This window comes from Toxoplasma gondii, chromosome IV, assembly GCF_000006565.2.
Source record: "Toxoplasma gondii ME49 chromosome IV, whole genome shotgun sequence".
In the NCBI taxonomy this organism is placed as follows: Eukaryota; Apicomplexa; class Conoidasida; order Eucoccidiorida; family Sarcocystidae; genus Toxoplasma; species Toxoplasma gondii.
This window is the reverse complement of record NC_031471.1, coordinates 2,663,205-2,680,601: the sequence shown is the minus strand read 5'-3', so window position 1 is coordinate 2,680,601 and position 17,397 is coordinate 2,663,205. Positions and strand designations below refer to the sequence as shown.

General features: G+C 50.0%; 2 protein-coding genes across 2 annotated transcripts; both read right to left on the bottom strand.

The window, feature by feature from the left end:
- Window positions 1-1,996: 1,996 nt before the first annotated feature.
- Window positions 1,997-11,485, bottom strand: TGME49_317720 (eukaryotic translation initiation factor 3 subunit 7, putative). The gene is made up of 13 exons (XM_018782917.1): window positions 10,762-11,485; window positions 10,318-10,426; window positions 9,899-10,035; window positions 9,528-9,654; window positions 8,937-9,094; window positions 8,276-8,488; window positions 7,558-7,712; window positions 6,904-6,984; window positions 6,251-6,423; window positions 5,732-5,899; window positions 5,125-5,257; window positions 4,423-4,593; window positions 1,997-3,689 (listed from the first exon to the last, which is right to left on the bottom strand). Exons 1-12 carry the CDS (start codon window positions 10,990-10,992, stop codon window positions 4,449-4,451), a joined length of 1,830 nt encoding a protein of 609 aa, XP_018637926.1. The 5' UTR covers window positions 10,993-11,485; the 3' UTR covers window positions 1,997-3,689; window positions 4,423-4,448.
- A 198-nt stretch (window positions 11,486-11,683) lies between these two features.
- Window positions 11,684-16,371, bottom strand: TGME49_317705 (enoyl-CoA hydratase/isomerase family protein). Its single transcript, XM_018782916.1, has 8 exons — window positions 15,941-16,371; window positions 15,475-15,557; window positions 15,135-15,285; window positions 14,521-14,611; window positions 14,144-14,186; window positions 13,656-13,760; window positions 13,166-13,255; window positions 11,684-12,882 (listed from the first exon to the last, which is right to left on the bottom strand). The coding sequence occupies exons 1-8, from the start codon at window positions 16,327-16,329 to the stop codon at window positions 12,719-12,721; spliced, it is 1,116 nt and encodes a 371-aa protein (XP_018637925.1). The 5' UTR covers window positions 16,330-16,371; the 3' UTR covers window positions 11,684-12,718.
- Window positions 16,372-17,397: the final 1,026 nt, after the last annotated feature.

The following is a 17,397-nucleotide window of genomic DNA, read 5'->3' as shown; positions in this document are numbered from 1 at the left end:
AACCACGCACCCCCTCCATCCTCACCCTCGCCTCCATCTACAGTCCTGATATCTCTCCTCCAANACGGGCTGGAGGAGCGGCATCGCGTCTGTAGTCCCCTTCGACTTCTGTCCCTTCTGTGGCTCCAAGCACAGGCGAGCTTGCCTGTGAAAAAGCAAAAACAAATCGAAAAAAAAAACGACACTTCGGCTCCGCGGTCTCATCCCGACAGAGGCAGCTGGGCCGGAGTCAAAAAAAACAAAAATCAGAAAAACAAAAAGAAAAAAAAATAAAACAACTTTCCCCTTCCTCCCTGCAGACACAGTGCATCTGGATTCCTCTCCTACGCCTCCTCCTCCCTTCGTCCAAGTCTCCGACTCTGTCTCCCTCGCCCTCTTCTCCACTCTTCAATTCTCTCCGCCATCACCACGAGGAAAGCGTCGTCTCGTCTAGATCGCATTCCGGTGTCTCTTTTCCACCCTCCAGGAAAAGCAGCCAAGCCGGAAACATCTTCTCCCTCTCCGACTCTCGTCGCTTCCCAACCACGCCACCCCCTCATCCTCATCCTCGCCTCCATCGACAGTCCTGATATCTCTCCTCCAAGACGGCTGGAGGAGCGGCATCGCGTCTGTAGTCCCCTTCGACTTCTGTCCCTTCTGTGGCTCCAAGCACAGGCGAGCTCGCCTGTGAAAAAACAAAAAAAAGTCAAAAAGAAAACGCACTTCGGCTCCGCGGTCTCATCCCGACAGAGGCAGCTGGGCCGGAGTCAAAAAAAACAAAAATCAGAAAAACAAAAAGACAAAAAAAATAAAACAACTTTCGTCTTCCTCCCTGCAGACACAGTGCATCTGGATTCCTCTCCTACGCCTCCTCCTCCCTTCGTCCAAGCCTCCGACTCTGTCTCCCTCGCCCTCTTCTCCACTCTTCAATTCTCTCCGCCATCACCACGAGGAAAGCGTCGTCTCGTCTAGATCGCATTCCGGTGTCTCTTTTTCCACCCTCCAGGAAATGCAGCCAAGCCGGAAACATCTTCTCCCTCTCCGACTCTCGTCGCTTCCCAACCACGCCACCCCCTCATCCTCACCCTCGCCTTCATCTACAGTCCTGATATCTCTCCTCCAAGACGGCTGGAGGAGCGGCATCGCGTCTGTAGTCCCCTTCGACTTCTGTCCCTTCTGTGGCTCCAAGCACAGGCGAGCTCGCCTGTGAAAAAACAAAAAAAAGTCAAAAAAAGAAAACGCACTTCGGCTCCGCGGTCTCATCCCGACAGAGGCAGCTGGGCCGGAGTCAAAAAAACAAAAATGAGAAAAACAAAAAGAAAAAAAAAGAAAAACAACTTTCGCCTTCCTCCCTGCAGACACAGTGCATCTGGATTCCTCTCCTACGCCTCCTCCTCCCTTCGTCCAAGCCTCCGACTCTGTCTCCCTCGCCCTCTTCTCCACTCTTCAATTCTCTCCGCCATCACCACGAGGAAAGCGTCGTCTCGTCTAGATCGCATTCCGGTGTCTCTTTTCCACCCTCCAGGAAAAGCAGCCAAGCCGGAAACATCTTCTCCCTCTCCGACTCTCGTCGCTTCCCAACCACGCCACCCTCTCATCCTCATCCTCGCCTCCATCTACAGTCCTGATATCTCTCCTCCAAGACGGCTGGAGGAGCGGCATCGCGTCTGTAGTCCCCTTCGACTTCTGTCCCTTCTGTGGCTCCAAGCACAGGCGAGCTCGCCTGTGAAAAAACAAAAAAAAATCAAAAAACGAAAACGCACTTCGGCTCCGCGGTCTCATCCCGACAGACGCAGCTGGGCCGGAGTCAAAAAAAACAAAAATCTGAGAAACACAAAAAAAAAAAAATAAAAAAACAACTTTCGTCTTCCTCCCTGCAGACACAGTGCATCTGGATTCCTCTCCTACGCCTCCTCCTCCCTTCGTCCAAGCCTCCGACTCTGTCTCCCTCGCCCTCTTCTCCACTCTTCAATTCTCTCCGCCATCACCACGAGGAAAGCGTCGTCTCGTCTAGATCGCATTCCGGTGTCTCTTTTTCCACCCTCCAGGAAATGCAGCCAAGCCGGAAACATCTTCTCCCTCTCCGACTCTCGTCGCTTCCCAACCACGCCACCCCCTCATCCTCACCGTCGCCTTCATCTACAGACCTGACTTCTCTCCTCCAAGACGGGATTCCAGTGGCGTTAGGAGTCACAGTGCGTTAATCCTGACACGCATCCGAGCTCTCTTAGTTTACGACATGCCGTTATTTTAATGCAGAGTTGCGACTATCAGGAACGTTGCTTGTCCATTGCAATTTGGCAACAGTTATAATGTGATTCAAGACTGAGGCACTCAGTGGACTCGTTTACGAGATGATTTGCCAACTTGAACTGAACGACTCCGCTACCGTGAATACCAAATTATGACGTTAATGTCATTTTATACTGAAAATGAGTTAGTGAAGCCGCTTGTTCATTCGAAACTGCATGTGGCCCCTTGTTTTTCTTTGTTCGAAATAGTTCGTGAGAATACGCACGCTGCACTCGCCGCGTTTATGAGCAAACGGTGTCAGTTTTCCTAATAGAAGAACGTGGGAATCGCTAAAACCAACGATCTAGACACGCCCAAGTTTGCTTTGAGGAAATCAGGGGAGCAAACTCATAACGTGGAGGCGAATAGGGCTGAGGTATTTATCTGTCTGTCTAATTCGTACGTACAAATGGATATTATTTTTAGTATGGTATACACGAGAGCACTACCAAATGAGTGAGCTTATGAGAGAAGGCATACAACGACACAGTTAGGCAGAGAGCAGACCAAGAGGAAAGGAGAGCGAAAGTGAGGCGACAACTGGGCCGATGCAACGAAACAACGAGACTCACACCGTGAAGGAGCATTTTAGGAGATAGGGAAACAGAAGCCGCATAAACAACGAACACGCGAGGGAGCTTAAAGGGTCATAATAGTTAAAAGCGGCGAAAATAGGAATGATAAAGCCTATTAAGAGGAGCAATGTAGCGCAGAGGACAGGAGGAAAACATGTACGAAGTACGAGTTGACAGAGGAAAACTTTTTTTTTATGAATTATACTTCAAAGTCAATAGAAAAGAACGGCGGCTAGTTTTTCTAAGCAAGAGCGGACGCAGTGATCCTCCGGACAGGCAAACAGTGGAAGCCTTAACACAAGAAAACAAACCACAAAAGTGTTCTGCTCATATCAGACGACACTGCTTTGCCCGGACACAACCATACGCGTAGGGCAGACAGCAACAGCAAAACCGGTGGGAGCATAACACCCCCAACAAGCGAAGAGTTCTCACATAAACTGTACGCCCCTCGACCCCAAAGAGAGGCCACAATAAATTGTATCTGCAGGTTTCGTTTTGTTCCTTCTCAGTTTTGTTTTGGACGTCCGCCATAACTTTCAGGTTCCGCTTCTTTGAATCGCCAATATGGCTCATCAGCAAGAAATCGTCCCAATCCGTTTCCTTCCTACGACACTTCTATACATGCAGTCTTGTCCACACTCGTCATTCGTCGGGTTTATCCCTCCTCGTCCACTTTGTGTCGTCATGCAGTCTAGAAGACCACGTAGCGAAAATTTTCCCGTTTTGTGGCGATCTCCTTGTGCACTTCTTCCCCCCCCTCTCGGTTTTTATCTTGCTCGCGGTCTGCATTGCTCCCCGGCACTTCTCCACAGTTTCCTTCACGATGTGATCGCAGAGGCCCTGTACACAAAAGCATGCAATTTGCATGAGACAAATACTAGAAACTGAACTCGTGTGGGCCACAGAAGAGAAGACGGTACATTATATATATATATATATATATATATACATAATAATGGCGAATACGAAGATTACCACACATACACGAAGACACATATAGATGTGTAAGTGTACGCAGACATATAAGTGTATACTTCCTGTATGCTCAGATAATTCCACGGTTGCACATGGGGACGGCCAACAACGTAGAAATATGTAAGTTGCCTCATACGTGTTATTCTAGGACGGCCGTCCAAAGGAATCGTTCCATCAAATCGCTGCTAAAAATTTGTTCATGTTCGCCTTGTGAGTAGGCAATAGCGCATGTCAAAGGAGTCCTGCACCAACTGCAGCGCTAAAATGATAACACCACGAGTTGTAAGCCACAGACAAGTTCTCAGGTCTTATCCAAATGCAACAAATTTCCCTTAGAAGAAGATAGTAATGGATCGAAGAATTGGTGTACTGTTGCTAACGAAGACGCTTGTACGTCCACAGAGATACCCCGTTCACTCCCTCCAACATGCTTGCCAGCTCTAATGGTGACGTCCTCTTCTGCTACCTCTGGACTCGGCGACAGCCCGACCAACAAACACTTCACGGCACGCGAAAGACTCGTATAAATTTGCCAAACCGTTCTGGGACTAACGAACAATTCCACATAGTAAAACAGTGAACAATGTTGAGCACATACCTTTTCATGCGTCTCACTCTGCCTTCTCACTCCTCGTCGTTTCTGTTCGTCTCACGTTCTTCAGTCCTAGTCTCCGGTGCCTTCTCTTCTTCCTCCGCGTCTTCGTCCTCCTCTTCAGGTCGCGAGTATAGCCTCATGACCGGCTTTGTCGGGTCCTTCAACAAGACATATCTGTAAACAACATTCAGACAGACTGGTAGCTAACGCCAGTGATCACACGCGGACACAATTTCTGCAACTAGGGCTGCATGAAACGAAATCACCTCTGGTTTACCTCAGGACGGCGCTACCATGCCTACCGAGCATTCGACAAACGAACACTTCTGCAACGGTTGACAAATGTTGCAGCAAACGTAAATCATTCACCAAGAGTTCCTCTCGCGTGCTAACGGGTTTCAACACTAAGGTTGACAGTGCTACACGGAAAGCGTGACAACGAACAACAGACGCGCTACCAGATAACGTCGACAGCGGATGCGGAACTGAATGATTGGTGCTAGTTGACTGATATTACCTTGCGTTGTCTGTGTGCTAACATGAAGATTTTGGTTGTTTCACAACTGCAGTAGGCCGCCGCAGCAGCGTTATGTACCTGGAAATATCCCGCACCTATACTGCAAAAGAACCACTTTTTGGCGAGGCATAACACAATTGAAGTACCTGTAAGAAAAGAATATACTGGTATCTCGTAGGATTACTCACCGGCCATCGGGCTTCTCCATAACCATATCGACAATGGCCCGAACAATACCCCAGGCGTTATCAGGTTTCAGTCCGATTTGCATACCCAGATCCCGTGTCTGGTAAGACTGAACGCTCAACACGACGTGGTGCTCTGCACAGTGCGTCAAAAGAGAATACAAACGCACACAGTATTACCTTGGTATGGCCGCCACCGCAACGGCTGCCCCACCATCATGGTGCATCCTTGAACAATAAGCATCAGACCTCTAACACAAACTACCCGAGAGTAAAGGAGCGCACCGCAAACTGGGTAAGATTCACCTGAAACCTCCATAGTGAATAAGGCGACATACACACGGCCCAACATCATTGCTGACACAAAAAGTACGGTGCGATAAGCACCCTCGCCTCGTTTCTCCTTCAGAAACGTCCATGCGTTCAGGCACCACCCTGCGTTACTGCCACCAACGCCATGCACGAGTCTGCCCGGAGTGCTCTCTAAATCCGGGGGCTCCGCGTCGTTACAGGTGGGTATTGGAAATGCATTGTTAGGTGCATTCCCCACCGCTTGCGCCTGTACGTAAATCGTTAACTACAACTGCGCATTGCCAGAAAACCCCCTTACCATTGTCGTTGTTTGCTTTTCTTGAAACGAAACCAAGCTTCAGGTCGTCGCAACCGGCCATCATGGCTGACGCCACAAATTTCTTCAGCTTGCACGCATTGTTTCGCACTTCGGTGGCTAGGAGAGCTCCTCTCTGGGTTTCCATTTGGACACGCCAGTTCCGCTGACCTGTTCACGGGGCGCGCAGATGTGAAAGGAGCGTGGCGCTACCCGTGATAATTCAATGAGGTGTCCTCAGCCGGCCTTCCGAACCGCACACATTTGTCTTGAAACGTGTCCACTGTCCAGTCAAGCCGCAACGGAGTTACATGCGGCAGCGTGTACCTTTTAATGTTACAGTAGATACTCTGGTTGCGTCTACCGGAACGCGTGCTCTTGAAAGTAGCTTTATTGAATTACACATAAATGAAATCTGCTACGCGCGTGGCTCCGCCAGAAGCAATATGAAGCAACAGCCCGTTCCCCTGCGGCAGCGAGTTCCTATGGGCATAAGAGGACAGCAACGGCAGTATCATTTACCCTTAATGTCGTATTCATTGAGTGCACAGATGTAAACATAGCCGCCGCCATCCTTTCCGAACGGGTCGCTGTCTTCCTTCTCCCGCTTGCTGTGGCCGCCTGTCATCTCGTCACCAGGGCTCGGCTTGCGCGATCCGTCAGCAGGCTGAGGCAGTTTGGCGTTGACTTCCGTCCTGAACATCAGCAGCAGGTAACAGGACCCCTTAATGGATTTTTTGGACGAGGACGACGATTCCCCGAGGTGCACGTGAGAATCGCCGAAACCATTGCAAATTTTATGGGCCCGAAACGCATGCGTCTGCCAAAGTGAATAGCACGATAATTGGAGACTCTACTGTACGGAGTAGCCATCCCAACTTTCGATTGGGTGGTACGGAGCATCAACTGATTCCAGTGTATTGCGCGGTGGCAAAAGTAGCGCCAACCACACCTCCATTTGTCTGTCACAGAGGCAAATAACAGTGGGCGTGTCTTAGGCCTCTCTATAATCCGGGTGTTCTCGGTCCGTGAGGCAAGGACAAGCAACAGTTGTACATGATTCCTGGCACATAGATCAGAGGTGACTGCAGATGCAAAGCTTTAGCACAACATCGGTAGCCAACGGCCTCTCCAGGGGCGAGTCTGCAGATCCAGGAGCAAACTGCTAAACGCACCTGGTGATAATGTTGATTGGCTGCCTTGATTTGCCCCCTCCTGTACCGCCTGTCCTTCCCGGTATCGTGAACATTCGATACCTGCAAGCAATGAAATTCCAATGTAACGACACGAAGTACAGGCGATCGTAATATTTAGCGCGCCAGAAGAGAAGCATGTTGAATCGCACCAGTGACGCATGCAAGTCTGTCATTTACCATCATGCATCCAATGGCAAGACTTACAGGATTCGTACAGTTCGCTAAGATATATGTCAGTCGCACGTCTACACCGACGTGACCCAGGTCGGGTTCAACACCTGACAATCACCTGTTTTACCCAATCCAAACCGCTTCTTCTCTCGTATGGCATGAGCATGCACGAAACAAAATGCACAGAAAAATTGGCTTAGCAACAAGCAACTCACGCCACCTTTCAGGACATGGCACACGTCCGCTGAATACACTGACTATTTTGAATGCAGGTTGACGAGATTTTTTCCCTGACCTCGTGTGGCAGCAGTTGCGCAAAAGTTTTGGCAACCCCATACAAAAACCATCGCCGTCCACGTGACATACGCGAGTAGCATGCACGCAGTAAGGGGGGTCATCGTCTCAAAAAAGTGGTAACCACAAACGAAAAGTCCAATCGAAGGAGAGTTCAGCTGACGGTACCTGTACGCAATAGACGCAGGGTTGTCTCCAGCCTCCACGAATGGTGGCGGGGAAAACTTCACAGGCTCTTCGCCCTTGACAAGCAGCTGCTGGCGGAGGTTCTGGTTGATTTTCACCGCTTCGAAGCCAAGTGCGGCAGGCCTGTTAAGACGGTTCTGGAACACCATGTTCGACACGCATAATCAAAGAACTGAGAAATACATGACGGTGGGTCCATCACATCAATTTCACACACTTTAGTTCCAGTGTTCACACATAAACACGAGAAGACTGACGCGCTACAATTTCCAGTGTCGGTGAGACATCCGCCCTTTTGAGGCGAGGCGCTACAAAAAGCTTCCATTCGAGAGTCCTGCGGGTGACTTCAGTACCACACACACACACTGTCTGCTCGAGTGAGATTCCACCGAGGCAATCGAAGGGCTATTATCGGAGAAATGGCTAGCGAATGAAAAGACACCAGATTCGGGTGAGTTTCCCATAATTGGGTGTGCTGGTAAAATGATAGCATCGTACCATCGCTCCCACGATCGCTTATACATTCGTCGCTTCGCGGAGCCGCATTCAAGAAACGTGTTAGTTCCACTGTCTCACGAGACTCCGCCGAATCCACAATCTCTCTCCACCTTTTGGCTTTGGTCTACTGCAGTATACGGGCCTTCCCGCAGCCTCCACTTTCCTTCACGCAAACTGCTACGCGGCGCAGAGGCAGACTCACCTCTGCATCCTGCATGGGAGGTTCACTCGCGGTTTCGTTGACCGTCAGCAAGTCTACAATAGAGCCGTTCGCTTTGTCAATAAGTAGCTTGCCCTCCACCTTAGTCAGGTGCAAGTGCCACGAGTATTTGGATTGAGGAGCTGCCATCAAACATGCCAGCACCTGGTCGGTCGCCGCAACGTCGATCGGCTCTGAGCTGTTGAGCATTTGCTCCTGAAAAGAAGAAGCCAGCCTTCCCTAATCGCAGTGCTGTGCGGCAGGCGAGACACGGAAGAGAATCCTGCTTCATACGAACTCTACTGACCAACATGCTGTACACGCGGAAGTCTCTCGAGAACGCCACGTTAGGATTTGGCGTTCTTCCTCATGGGCGCCGTTCCTACGCAGCCGCCGCTGCTGGCAATTTAGTGAACACGCTGATGGTGTTTCTTCGCCCAAAGCCTGAGGACCACCTCTTCGTATTCAACCGCGTCTGTAGCTGGAAAGAGGGGCACGTGTATCGACAGCAAAAGAGGCTCCGGCTGCTCCTCCAGGCGGGAGTGGACCGGCAAAAACATGCAGCAGAAGAAAGAAGTCGGTATGCCATATGAGAGCAACGGCGCCTAGAAAAGGCCGATCGTGAAAAAAAACGCCTCGCGTTGCGAGGAAGACGTCAACCTACCTTGATCAGATCGTCATCTTGTGTCGTCACCCAGTAATAGTCAAAGTTAGACGAAAGGTTCTGAAGGGCCACCGGCAACTTGGTGCGGATTTGGTCGGCCTGTTTGTTGTATGTGCGCAGCTCACCGCGCCATGCCAAATCCTTGACCTTAATCTTGCCTGCACCACAAAAGAAAACACAAAAAGGTACGCTGAAGCTATCCACAAAAAAGAAAAGCCATTCAGTTCCTGCGTTGCTTTCCCGTTATGCCCAGGCCTTGGCTGGAGAGTTGCGACGCATCAGCGCCATAGTACAACGTGGGCAAGCACGTTGATTTCACCTTGTGGCGCCGAAAGCTGAAAAGAAACATCGAGGTGAGTTGTTCTGTTGACCGCTCCGACGCGTAGCGCATCGTTATTGAACGGATTAAGAACCTTGAACCGTTGATGTGAAGGCGGTATTGCACCGGTGCTCTGTAACAACGCTGCACGCTCCCTTGCGGCGACGGCTTCCGGCACTGTCCTTTTTTTTGTACACATTTGAGTGCATGCATTTTTTTATGAACCGTGTGGAACAGCTCATTAACAGACTGTCCACGTGACCAGGCCTTACCGCTCTCCACAGCGTGTTTGTACAACTGAGACAGAGGAATCTCGGCCTCCACCGCCCACTCGTTTGTGGGTTGCACCGACCACTCGCTGAATGCCCTGTGACGCGCGTGAATCCGTGCAAAGCGAGCCTGAGCAAATCGCAAAGAAAAGAACTATAACGGTGTCGAGAAGGCCACTGCCTAGAACACCTTCTCCATCGTCAACTCCTAACTGAAGATGATGAGCACCTGCTCCCAATCACGTTTATACTGCATGGAACATAGTCGTAGCCTGCCTTGAGTCACCCCTGTGACCATCAGGGTTTCGGCTCCGCGCCTGCCACCGTGGTATAGTGGGGGCGCTTAATACACCGGTGCTCCATGCATGACTTGCCTGTTGTTGTTGCTGTTGCTTCTTCTGTTCGCTCTTTCCTTTCTTGCCAAGGCGAAGCTCCTCTTCCTCCTTGTTTTTCTCGTTGAAGGCAGCGGTGGACTGCTTCACTGGAGCTCGGCGCTTGTGAAGCCAGCCGCCTACGCACCCAACCAGTCGGCCATATGAAGATAGAGCCAACGAGCATACAGCCTAAGTGCAAATGCCTAAATGTTCGAAAGGCAAACCGAGTGGTGCAACTGTCAATCTGTGACCGCCGGCCAGGGGAGAGAATGCTTGCACCCTCAAGCTTCTTTTCGGGCAGAGGTAGCAGGACAAGCAACACTACGATATGTTACCTTATGTTTGATAACGGAAGAAGAAACAGATTTCACCATCCTACTCGTGCACTTCCTACCAGTCTAATCCCCGCCGGTACTTACCTCCGCCACCGCGTCTCAGTAACGGCCTATTGTCAACAGTCTGGAACTGTTGCTCTTCATCCGCGAACGCGACGGTAATACCGCGAGGATCACGACCATCCCGCTGTCTCTGAACACACCGAACGCTACACGCAGTTTAACCTATTTGCGTCTGGGAGCAGTGACGAGACGAAGGCTAGCCAGTTTGTCGGGAGAGGACAGAGGAGCATAAGAAACGAAGTCAAGCGCGCACAGTGACCGTGTTAGGATTGGGCACGAGACACTTCATTGTGCTCCTTATGTTCCCCAGCTAAAGAAACTGCAAGAAACCCCCAGCAGATAATTTCTTCTGGCATGGTACTGAGCAGGTCGCGTCTTCCTACCGCCACCCGTGAGACGACAAAAACGCATGCATATTGGGCTTTTTAAGTGAATACTACTGACGGAAGTCACGGCTCGGCGCACCTGTTGAACATGGAAGGTGAAATCACAAGCCCGAAAGAGCTGGTGAGAGAAGAGAGACGGGCGTACATTAGGCTCGAACGGCAAGTGAGCCAACGCAGCCAAGCACTCGGTCCGGACCTCTTTATCGCAGGTCGAGGGGCCCCATCCGGCGCTTTGAGGATGGCAGCCGAATAGGCTCCCCGGGTTAGCAATGTGCTCGAAATGCGGTCGTTCTTCGCTGGCTTGCTCCATGATGACAGGGACGGTGAGACTCTAACAAGATTGGCTCAAGGCAGGGGATCACGTCGATAAAAAATTCGCTTTCTACACAGGACAGGGGGACCAAGGCATGAAAAAACTCATCACAAGGAAAACACCAGACAAACGCACTACGCTCCACGACAGACACGCACCGCTACACGTCCGACGTGGGGTGGTGGCGCAGAAGATGCGAGTGCCCAGTTACCAGCACGGAGAAACGAAAGACTAATACTCAATTCTCGCGACACGACACACCAAGAAAAGGCACCGACAGAAAAAATGTGACTAAGACGGGAATGAAATTATGAATGTCGACTCGTTTAATGTTCGCGCTGTCTCGCGTGGGGTCAGATTGCGGGGAGGACGAAAAAAGGCGTATCACAGCAGGAATAGTGTTTCCTCACGAATGGCTTTGTGAACGATCTTCAGCAGCACGCCACAGAATTGCAAAATATAATTAGGGCGCCGCTCATGCAAAAGCGGGATATTCAACAGGAGAAAGCCGTCTACGACGGAGCACCCATCGGCCTCCTGTGTATGTCTCTTCGTTCCCGCATGCATGCAAGCCACCTGAAACCACAAAAACAACCACTCGAGCCTTTGCGACAGAGCAGCCAATATAACACATGTCAGTCACTTCAAAAGGCTGGCGTAAAACCGATTGATGTTTACTTCTCTTACTGGTGTCAATAGTTAAAAGTGGAGCAACAGACGTCCTGAAGAAGAGTCGTTATGGTCGCGTTTTTTTGTCCTGCAAAACTTCTGCCCTGCAGAAGTCTCTCCGTTGCGAAGCTGCACCCGTGTGGAGCAGAGGCCTTTGGAGATGCCGTGAAGCAACACTGCGATGCCGTACGGGACGTGGTCAGTAGCGTAAAACCTTAGAGCAACTGTCCACTGATGGCTGATTAAGGCAGTGAAAACACACACCTCATGCAGTTACTTCGTTCATTTATTATGCGCATATGTGTCCCACTTATTCGTCTCAATGTCGCTATCGTGCTGCCGCAGTATTACGCCACTGTCAGGTGCCATGGGAAGACAGAACACGCTCATCCAAGACTTCGTCTCCACACCATGAGCTTGAGATTCAGTCATTATCTCACTGCGTGAACAGTATCCCATATTGTTTCACCTTTTCTTTGAGACACATTCAGTACCTCAATACCGAGCGTGACGAACTCTGGTCTCTACCACCGTTCTGGTAGCGTGAACATCTGTTTGTAGGACTACACCCAAATGCTTCGCACGCTACACTCTGCTGAGATTCAAGGTGGGATCAGCGATGCAACACGTATCATAACTCAAGTGACTATGGATAATGTATGCTTCGTGCCAAAGCGCCACAGTGTCAGTGTACGTTTGTGTATAGCTGCGTGTTGATTGTCCTAGTTGTAGGTTGACCCTTTCGAGTCAGAGGAATGCATGTCGGCGGCCATTTGTGTCTCAGTGTCTCTGTTAGGGGAAATGCGTCTGGTCGCTCAGCCGACGGATTCACGACTGCCTGTTGTGGTATCTACGGAAAAACGCATCGGTGATGCGACTGTGCGAAAGCATGAATCGAAAGAGATCACGCGGGTGCATCCTGTTTTCTGCGAGGACATATGACATCACAGAGGAGAGAAAACTCGAAACTCTTTTTCTGCACTTGCTCAAAAGCCTGGGACGGGGAGCCGCACTTCTGCACGGTCAGCCTGAAGGGTAGCATGTCCCAGGGGGATCATTTGTGATGCCACTGAGGAGTTCGTTTTTCCACAAAGGCGGTCATGCCCTCTCTGCGGTCTTCGTATGCAAACGTCCCGTGGAAAAGACGCCTTTCGAAGAGCAGGCCTTCTTGTAATGGCATTTCGTACGCTCGATTGACGCACTCCTTCGCCGCAATGACTGCGTAATGACAGGATAGGCCGATGCAAAGAGCGATGACCAAAGGCAAGTCGATGAGGTAAAGCTCAACCGTCTAGTCTGGATATTTTTGTAGACAGGTACGGCGCCACATGTTCGATATTAAAATGATGCTGGACAAACACAAGCAAATAGCTACAGGGCACAATGGTGATTACTATAGCTTCACCACACAAGATCGGCAACGGCCTTGAACGTTCTAGTGATCTAGCGTTCTACCAGTAGGACAAACAGAGGAATCCATAATCTGCATTTCTAGACGCACGCATCGGCAAGGAATGGCTCGAAATGGATGTTGCGACTTTGACTGCCTCATCCACCACATGTGAAGGCGGCACCACTCGGCTTATCAACCCTAAAAAAGTGGCAGGACAAGGACGGTGGAACGATTTTGGCCTGTAGACGACAAGCATCGCAAAGTGGCGAACAACATTCACGCGTGGGAACGGGTACCAGCCGACCCGCTCCTATAAACCCCCGTGTTAGTTTTATGGCAGAGGACGACCCCTGGTGTGCTGCAACAGCAGATGATCACCCTAAATTTTGGATTCCTACCGGAAATGTCTCAGCACCATACAGCAATATAAACGATAGGCTTGCTCATGCAGCGAACACAAGGTAGGAGAAATCATGTTAACAATTTTGTCAAACATGGTAGATGAGACGGGAAATGAGCCGTGCAGACCATTTCCACACGTTTTAATCAGAAAGGAGAAACAGCAGGCCTTCACATGTTCAGGGTGATATATGACTACCGGCCTGAAGAGCGCGTTCCGCGTTTATAGGTTCCCCTGTGAGGATCATTTCCATCGCCAAGCTCTTTCCAACAGCACGGGGCAGCCGCTGAGAGCCTCCCATTCCTGCGTGAACATTTCACACGCCCCGGCGTTGTCTGTTTCCTGAAAGGTAGATGCCAGCTCCGCAAGCGTACGTCCAACACCCTCCGCGCCACGAAGATCCCATGTGGCGCCTCTATCTTAAGTGAAAGCGCCGTTTCTCCATCATGACCTACAGTGTTAAACGGGGGCCTATATTCATGCGTGCCCCTGCTCCGTTTAGGCATACTCTGTGTCGCACTGTCACGCCTTTTAACAATACTAGGGTAATGGTACTTATCACGGATTGCATAGAAGAATATCCCTTAGAATAACTGCTGTATCTACCGTCGTTGCACACGCTTTTTACGTGAAATCAGCAGGTGCGAGCAGTTTTGCCGGTGTCAAGCGACAGCAGTCACCTTTACCTGGGATCGTTCCGATCCGCACTTCTGGCTGACCAAACATAGCCTGAAATTGTTGAATACGGGAAAAATGCCGCATATCTACCTACACCAATGATGGGAGACCAAATTGCTAATACCGCGTATGATTGGCAGCAAGTGGTACACGTCAAGCACTGGTCTTACAGATGACACGGCGAACTTGACACCAGTACACACTTCCGTGCCTCTCGAATCGATGACCTTTTCGTGTCACGAGCGTGCCACAGGCGTGGATTGCTACAGCATCGACAAAGCAAATTCTTACTGCGCGAACACTTACCCGTGACTACCAATTGCTTTTTTTTGTTTTCTTCTTACTTCTTTGCCATCTGCTAATCTCCATGGTCAGACCCACATACCTGTGTACTGGCGATGACAACGTCACACATCATGGCCAGTTCGCAGCCTCCTCCGAGAGCGTATCCATTGACAGCACACACGATTGGTTTCCTACAGGGCCAATGTAGAATCATCAACAAGGTCAAACCAAAATGTCTCTGATTGATGCTACTGCTACAGAAGTTCTACCTCACCGACGAAGTACGCCATCACTTCACTACTCTGGCAGAGGTAGTTCGGTACGAGTAACCACCTGTTTCTCCTCATACTCATGTGGATTGTTAGCCGATTTTTCGCCCTCAGGAACACATTCGTTATTTGTGGAATTATCGAGACTCAGTCGGTTTCTATGAAGGGAATTCATCAACATCATATGTACCCGACTCTATGAGCCTATAAACGCGGGTGCAAGAAAGGACGTTGATCCACTCCTCGATGGAATCATCGACAGCTTGCATTAGATTAATGGATCAGTTCTGGAAAACTTCCCTTAAACCTATCGGTGTCCCTTCACTGGCGGACCATTGTCGCTCGACCTGGGCGACAATAACGATCCAAGGAAGTAAATCGTATAAACGTTGGCCGGCGGCCAAGTTTGTTCATACGAGTGCAACCGGTGACACGACACGCTCACCTGAATGAGTGTATCCTCGCCCACTTGGCCAGCAAATCACCCGATGTCACGATGTCGGCAAAATTGAGCCTCTGCATTTCCTTCACATCAGCGCCTGCCGCGAAAGCCTTCTCACCGACCCCAGTGAGCACCACGCAGCGCACGCTGTCATCTGAGATGTCAGAAAAGGTGGTACATATCTGGCAGGGGGTGCGAGTTGCCCTGAAAACGGCCGAGGTCTGCTATATAGAACCCAGAGCATCATCGGTGCTTTGCCAATCCTTTAGTTTTGCTTTGTCCGCATTCATCGCGTCTACCGGATTTAAATGAATATATACATATATGGCAACATTCTACGCACCAGCATCCAGTTGTTCAAGCGTGTATACGAGTTCATCGCAGAGAGCAAGGCAGAGGGCGTTGAGGGAATTGGGCCTGTTAATTCTGCACACATTGGAGAAAAGCAGAGGAGCGCTTCTCGCGGTGGTTCATAGTCAGCCTGTCACCTCTCCAGGAACCCCGTAAGATGGCACATATTTATGCATTCATATAAGCATTGTAAAATCGAATCAACGACGATGAAGATGTGTACTCGGCAAGAAACGCGAGTAGCTTCCCAGCCGGGTACCGGTGTACTGGTCACCCTCCTGTCGCACAACCAAGAATACGCCGAAAAGCCTCCGTTTCGTCTATGGCTCTGAAACATGTAGAATCAGTGAAGTACACTTATTAGCTGGACGTTAAACTGTGTGTTGGAAGAATACGGCCAATCACAAAGCTCTTCTGGAAGAGCGGGAGCATTCAGCACCGCGGAAACAATCACATACTTTATCATCATCACCGCTGAGGCGTCGCTCAACCTTTCGACAATCAAGTATCTGAGCTGAGCCGAAGACGCAGTTGTCTGATTGGCACTCTCCATCCTTGTGTAAAAGGAAAAGAAACGGCGAGTTCCCTTTAGTGCTGGAGTGGGAATTGACCTCAGAGCCAAGGATCCTGGCAGGGGTTCTGCGAAACCTAGGTGTGAGAAACAACATGCACGTGTCTTTGGCACACTCCGGGAAAAACGACAAGCCAACGCACTGACACTGGTTATCCTGCAACGTTCGCTTAATGCAGAATTGTGCATGTACACGTACAAATTTCGTCCCCTGCCAAAAATGCGGCTTTCCGGCAAAAAGAGTCCGTTTCTGAAATTCTTGAAAAGGCCTGCCATCTCTGAGAGTCTCACTTGACACGATTACGCAAAGATGGGCAAGTGTCAGGCGTCTGACAGAATTACTTTCGAGCATGATTCCTCCACCAGCACCATGAGGTCGGGGGCCAAAACAGCGGCACAGTGGTAGCCACTCGCGGCGCGTCCTACAGGGAGTGCAACTGTGCCACGGCGCCGAAGGAAGTACTGAGATTTTTGCCTTTGATGGACTACCTCGTCATAGAAGCAGATCAGCTCCCATCGTCGTCAGTCTCACTAATAAGATGCTGGTCACCACCATACCGACATCTATGGAACCCTCTCCTCTTTTGCAAATAATGTCGTGTTAAATTTCTCCTTGCAGTACACAAGCTGGTATATGCCGGAGGGAGCTGCAGAAGATGGTACACCCGGACGTGTCTTCGTGTGGAAACGCGACCTCACTCATCGATCCAGTCAGCCTAAGCGTTACAACGAGTCCCAGTCAACACGGTAGGGAAGCCAGCTCACGGCCAATGGGATAGGGATACACGAAAGCATATTTAGAGCAGTTCTGTGTTTGTGAATCTGTTTCGGTGCATCTGGTCGAAAGCCTCCAACTCGCGGCAACCATTGCGAGTTGATGATGAACTTTCTCACAGCGGAGTGTAAATAAGGTCATCCGCCGCTGACTACCGTGGTAATATAATAAATTTATTTCAGAATTGGACTTACATTTCTGCTGCGAAATTGGTGTTGCTTATGCCCATGCAAAAAGTGATGTCACTAAGAACTATAACGTATCAGCAGCACGACGTAAATATCTTTGAGAAACTCGACAATAAAATAGCACAATTTCCGGAAAAGTACGATTAAAAACATTCAAAATTGGCGATATGTGGAGCCAAAGTTCCTACATATCTTTTGTTTAAATTCGTCGACCGATGTAGTGAAATGATTTTTTTTCTGTCAACAGCTGCCCGTCAAAACGCGCGACAGACGACACAGTGCGGTCGCTACACTCCTGACGAACGAACACTCGGACGGTTTTTAACGAAGACTGTTTTAGTTTTGCACATCGACGCAGCAAGGATTTTTTCTCAGCTGGTG

Excerpts from the sequence above, each read along its gene's own strand:
- TGME49_317720 (XM_018782917.1), bottom strand. The coding sequence starts at position 10,992 with ATGGAGCAAGCCAGCGAAGAACGACCGCATTTCGAGCACATTGCTAAC. Across the intron at positions 10,036-10,317 it reads ACTGAGACGCGGTGGCGGAG|GCGGCTGGCTTCACAAGCGC; the intron begins GTAAGTACCGGC and ends TTGGGTGCGTAG. Across the intron at positions 5,258-5,731 it reads AAAAGCAAACAACGACAATG|AGCACCACGTCGTGTTGAGC; the intron begins GTAAGGGGGTTT and ends CGCACTGTGCAG.
- TGME49_317705 (XM_018782916.1), bottom strand. The coding sequence starts at position 16,329 with ATGGCAGGCCTTTTCAAGAATTTCAGAAACGGACTCTTTTTGCCGGAA. Across the intron at positions 15,558-15,940 it reads TCAGCGGTGATGATGATAAA|AATTAACAGGCCCAATTCCC; the intron begins GTATGTGATTGT and ends CAATGTGTGCAG. Across the intron at positions 12,883-13,165 it reads GAGCCATTCCTTGCCGATGC|TCATTGCGGCGAAGGAGTGC; the intron begins GTGCGTCTAGAA and ends GTCATTACGCAG.